The sequence below is a fragment of the Lactuca serriola genome, chromosome 5 (genome assembly GCF_051521515.1).
Source record: "Lactuca serriola cultivar US96UC23 chromosome 5, Lser_US96UC23_V15, whole genome shotgun sequence".
In the NCBI taxonomy this organism is placed as follows: Eukaryota; Viridiplantae; Streptophyta; class Magnoliopsida; order Asterales; family Asteraceae; genus Lactuca; species Lactuca serriola.
In genome coordinates, this window is record NC_136412.1 from 131,638,538 (window position 1) to 131,644,149 (window position 5,612).

A 5,612-nucleotide genomic window follows, 5' to 3' on the forward strand; every position below is an offset into this window, starting at 1 on the left:
GTTAGCTGATATAAAAATCATACCCATAGGAAGTCTAATCTACGTTAGAATTGGAACTCTTGCATTGTAACTGCTAAAACTTAGACTCTGCTTTTCTATAAGGATACCACCCAAAAACCAACTAATTCTGGTTCTTTACGACAAGTGATGAAGAAAATACGACCTCAAGAAAGTTCGTACCGGCCATTCATAGTGGAGGAAGGAGATATTCTATAATCAAATATATATAGATGAGGTTGATTTGATACGCTCTTTTCCATACAAAGGAATATATTCATAAAGCTCAATCACCAACCAAATTCGTTCTTTTTCTTGAAAGTTCTTTACTAATTTAAAATATGGTTAAATACAAGAAAATTTGTCTACTTTCATTGATTTGTATCATCATATTTATTTTTTTCACATTACAATATTATACTTTAAAAATTCTATCCGATTATAACACATGCATATTCAAAAAACAATTTTCAATATTATAACTAGATAAATTGTACACAACAATTTTTAACCATATATAACAATATATACATTAAACGGTTGGACTATACAATTGTATAAAACATAAATTGTTGTGTATAACTAAAAAATGTTGTGTAAGGATCACCACCTATTATAAAAGTTTAATGTCCTTAATAAGGAAAACATTATAAGTATAATTCTATAATTAGGTATAATTTTACATAATCTTAGTGAAAATAAGAGAAAGTAAAAGTCTAATAATGTAATAATACATAAAATATGAAAATAAGTTGTTATAATAAACAAATAAATGACATTGAGTTGCAATTCTTGTTTGCACATTTAAAATAAGCTTCATCCAAAACCAAATATATAAAATTACACATCAAAACCAACTTATATAACATTCGAAAGCCAAATTCGAAATCCTAGGGTACAAAGGGGGGTATATTATATATGATTAAAAAACATACAATGTTTAACAAATATTTACCAACATATCAAACTCCATAAAATGATTCAACAACAATCAATAAAACGACTAGACACTGCAAAATAATATTGTTTTGATCAAAATTGTACGTCACTAGCTACGACTATAATAATGGGAACAAACTATATGCAAGTTGAGGCCTTTGAGGTGCGCTTATTTGTACCAAGGATTATAACAATAACCGTCACATCATCATGATATTTCCTTCTCCTCCCAGCTGGGACACTCATTAGCTCTTCCGTACTAAAACCTGCAAGATTTCAACAACTCCTGAGCTGACACACACTGTCATGTCATATGATGTAAATAAAGATACACGGTGACCCAATGGTCCAGTGGCCCACTAGCTGGCTGACATAAAGTCTAATCTATATTGGAACTGAAACTTTCACACTGTAGTTGTTGAGAATCGTACCGTATATATTTAATGTAACAAAGAACATGAACCGCGAAAAATTTATATTTTAATAAAGTTTCTTTTCATCTTTTAGATCTTTTAGTATTTTTCTTGTCAAAAGTTTAGCTTTCCATGTCTACAAACCTACCATTGAATTGACTTTTTTGAATCTTTTGAAATTCGTTTAAATTTGATGTTGATATTGAACTTAACCCCACCATTTCTCCATTTTGAAAACCATCGGTCAAGATTTGGTGATTGAAAACTATAAACTTTGACCATCATGCTTTTAATTTTTTTCTATATTATAGCATCCCACTTTCATTTCTTTCTATTTTAATATTGTACTTTCAACCTTTTTTTTTTTAATTATATTAAGGCATTGTATTTGAAAAATCTACATAATTAGAGCACTATAATAAACAAATGCACGAAAGTACATTGCTATTTCTTGCAAAGTTTACCTGCAGAACAAGCGGCTTTGAGAACAAGCTGCTCCAAAAGATATTTGGCTGGATCTCCTGATGGTTTGGTGGATATGTAAGAATGAACAAGCTTCACAGCTTCATCATTGGTGAAAAAATCAAATAAACCATCACTTCCAAATATCACAAAATGATCAGAGCTTGAAATTTCATGCATATACAACGATGGTTGGACAGAAACATATGGAGGACTTAGAAGATTACGAACACGAAGAATACCCATCAAAGCATCATTCAGAACTTTCTGTAAATAAACACAGAAAAGTAAGGATTAATAGAAAATTTACAAATGCACACCAAGTGTTTGATGAAATGCTTTTGTTACCTTTTTCAAATACCCAACGCCAAAAGCCCTAGTAACCTTCAACTTTCCTTTCACTTTTCCATGCATGATTGTTTTTGGATCATCAGGATGTTCGCTAATAAGTTGGCTTCTTTCAAATTCGTTATCAACTGTATGACTATCTGTTAACTGCACTGCTTTCAACCCTGTAAATTCATTGATTTTGTTTTTGTTTTCATTTTCATCATCATCGGTTGCTAAAACTGCTCTACTATCACCTAAATTGAGTATGTACAGATTCTTTCCATGAATAAGGCCAACAAGAACACAAGATCCGACTGAAACTATATCGGGTCGATCCTCCATTTCTTGTTCAACCATAAACAAGAAGTCATTTTCCGCTTGATTGAGCGCACGTTGTAAGCTTTCAAGAACTTGATTTTTAGGTCGGCGGGGGACTACCCCCATGTCACCATCTCCAAGAAAGTAATCGTCAAATCCATTTGTAAATTCGTTGGAGTAATCGATGTCTAATGAATTTAGGTTAAACCTAATCGTTTCATAAAACGTACCCGCTAAAAAATCGGCTGCATCCCGTCCATTAAATCCATCGTAAATCGCGCAGAAAAGCCAACCGTTCTCCTCCGAGCACACCGCCTGAACCCTATCTTCTCCAGCGGCACCTCCAGCGACTTGCACTTCAATCGCGTTAAGAAAATCTTCGCTTCTCGAAGGTAAACTCAAGGGTTTTGATAAGAACGAATCGAAATCGAGATTTTCAGGGGTTGATGGACTACAACTCAAATTCGACATACTGCTTTGGAAAGAAGACGATAGTAGATCTAATTTTGAGAACGATGGAGACGAGGGTATTCTTCGAAATGATTTGGGGGAATCGATTGATGGGAGAATTTCTGAACTGATTAATCCGTTGCAGATATTTGTGTTTGCTAATGTTGCATTCGCGCTAATGGCTGCTCCTGAGAGGCAAGTGAAAGAACTGTTGTTTCTTACGAGCTTTTTTCCGGTGGGAATGTCGTATCCATCGGTGGTGTTGCATTGATATTCGAAACTTACTTCCATTTCTCCACCGGGATCAAGGATTGCTTTTTCATGCATCATTTTCAATCTATAAAAACATTAGAAATGGAAAATGAATTTCATCCCATTACTAGATTGAGTCAAAACATGTGTTTACAATAACAAAAGTTTAGTTCAAGAATACAAATCTTACCAAATTATTGGAAGGGTTAGATTGATTATGATCTTGTGGATCAAAATTAATATTACAATAAATGGGATTATTATTTTTATTTTATTTTATTTTATTGACTCTTTATCATTCATCCTACATAAAATAACATAAATAAATTAGAAAAACTTTTTCTTGGATTAATGAACATATTACTCGATCAAATAAATTACACGATCATAACGTGTGCATCTATTTCAAATGCACACACGTGAGTAACCAAAAAGAATTTCGTGTTTATATGATCCTTATTCATATTACAAATTGACCTTTATATGTTTTTGAATAAAATGTTTTTACGAATATATGATACTACAAATAGTTATGAAAATGATACTTCCAGTTTATTTATGAGGATGAACAATTAATTCCATTAGATTAGTTGATTAAGGTTTGATACAATTAATTCCATTAGGTCTAAAAGAAACAAGTTATGATCCTAACACTTGCATCACTAATAAGTTGTTCGTTCATCTATTAGAATTCATAAACAAAAGGCCACTATATTAACAGAACCTCAAAATCCCCAAAAATAAGTCCAATTAATTTAATGACAATGCAGCAATCGGCAAACAGATAATTACCTAATTAAAGAAGACAATATGATTACAAAATCCTTAAAAATAAACAAAAAATTGAAGGGTCAAGGAGTTGTGAAAGGGACATGGGTTTCAAGAATCATAAACAAATACATATAGAAACTAACTTTTACAACAAGTCAAAACTAATGACAGAATGCAGCGATTAGAAAACGAATAACCATATAATTAACAAACCATAATTAATTCCAAGATCCATATTTAATCTAACGTAATCACAAACAGCTCCCAAATCGAAAAAGGGTTCACAGTAATGCAGGAATCAAGACACAAATAATCATCCATCAAAGAAACACAATCAAATTCCAGAACCCAAATCGAAAAGGGTTTGATTCAAACTCATTCAAATAACAAAAAACCCCCAAATTAAACGATCACCCATCAACAGAAACTACGAAACGAAGCAAGAAATCGAATCTAGAACGTACCTTTGGACGAGAAACGAAGAACCCAGATGAAGAACAGTCAGTATACGCAAAGAGTGTATGTATAAGAGAGAAATTGGAATGAGTTGAGTGAGAGATGTGAGGTTTTAAAAGAGCAAAGAATCAAAGAGTGGATGGTTGAGAGGAGATGGCTTAAAATAGAATAGAGAAGTGGGAAACAGTAAGAGTATGGCAGAGGGAGGGTGACGATGGAGGAGGATACGGAAAGAGAAGGTCAACTGTGACTCTCTTTGTGATTCATGAAAACCGGTGAATTTGTTACACCACCCAAAATAAAAGGGAATGGGTCCCTTCGAAGCCCACTTGAAGTGTTTTCATCTTTCCCGGCTGCCAAGAGGCAAGAGGTTTAAATTTTTTGAAATAAAAAGGTGGATTAGATTTTAGATCACATCTATCTACAGTAGATTTTTGTTTGTTTCTTTTATGCCTAACACAATTTGGACTTTTCTATTTCTTTATTGTTTTTGTTGTTTATGTCATATAATAATACACTTAAATGATTCATCATGGTTAAATAATTAAAAGGTTTTGGGAAATGGGTTAATTTCATTATTATAATCGACTTAACAATAATGTTTTTTGTATTTCGGATGGAAAAATAATTTTGTTTTGGAATGCTATGTTCGTAGTATTTATGATTGTTCTGAAGTTGGTTGCTTGCTGAAATATGACATAAATCTAATCGAGAATTTAATTTTGTACATTTTGGAATGACATTAATAATATAGTTTGGAATGTATGGTAGTCTCGATAGACATTACGGAGCATCGGAAATTAGCTGTTGTACATTGTTTCTTGTTGTATTTTATAGAGATTGTTTTAAAAATTATTTATATGAGTTTCTCATCTATATTTCTATCGGTGAAAATGAATATATATGTAATTAGTTTATTACAATATGTGTTTATAGTGGAGTATAATGACATTTAATAGACGCTATATGAATTCTATTGCTCTAGATTACACATATTATGATGTTGATTAAAACAACAATATCAACCCTTTTGGGTTGGATAGATTGATGGCTTCGAAATGCATGTAACATACTAATCAGATCCATTCATCTTTTTGATGTCCTAAATCAAATATAATTATGTCTCGTAACACATTATAGTTGTTTGATGTTACTTATCTTGTGGAAAGTGGTGTTAATTGATTTGCAGGAGAAAATCGTTCCAGTGGCAATGGGTCACCCGGT

At 32.2% G+C, this 5,612-nt stretch overlaps 1 protein-coding gene across 1 annotated transcript; it reads right to left on the reverse strand.

Moving 5' to 3' along the window:
- Nucleotides 1–888: 888 nt before the first annotated feature.
- Nucleotides 889–4,703, reverse strand: LOC145052983 (Protein phosphatase 2C family protein). The gene is made up of 4 exons (XM_079000933.1): nucleotides 4,397–4,703; nucleotides 2,160–3,246; nucleotides 1,814–2,078; nucleotides 889–1,202 (listed from the first exon to the last, which is right to left on the reverse strand). Exons 2-4 carry the CDS (start codon nucleotides 3,237–3,239, stop codon nucleotides 1,075–1,077), a joined length of 1,473 nt encoding a protein of 490 aa, XP_078857059.1. The 5' UTR covers nucleotides 3,240–3,246; nucleotides 4,397–4,703; the 3' UTR covers nucleotides 889–1,074.
- Nucleotides 4,704–5,612: the final 909 nt, after the last annotated feature.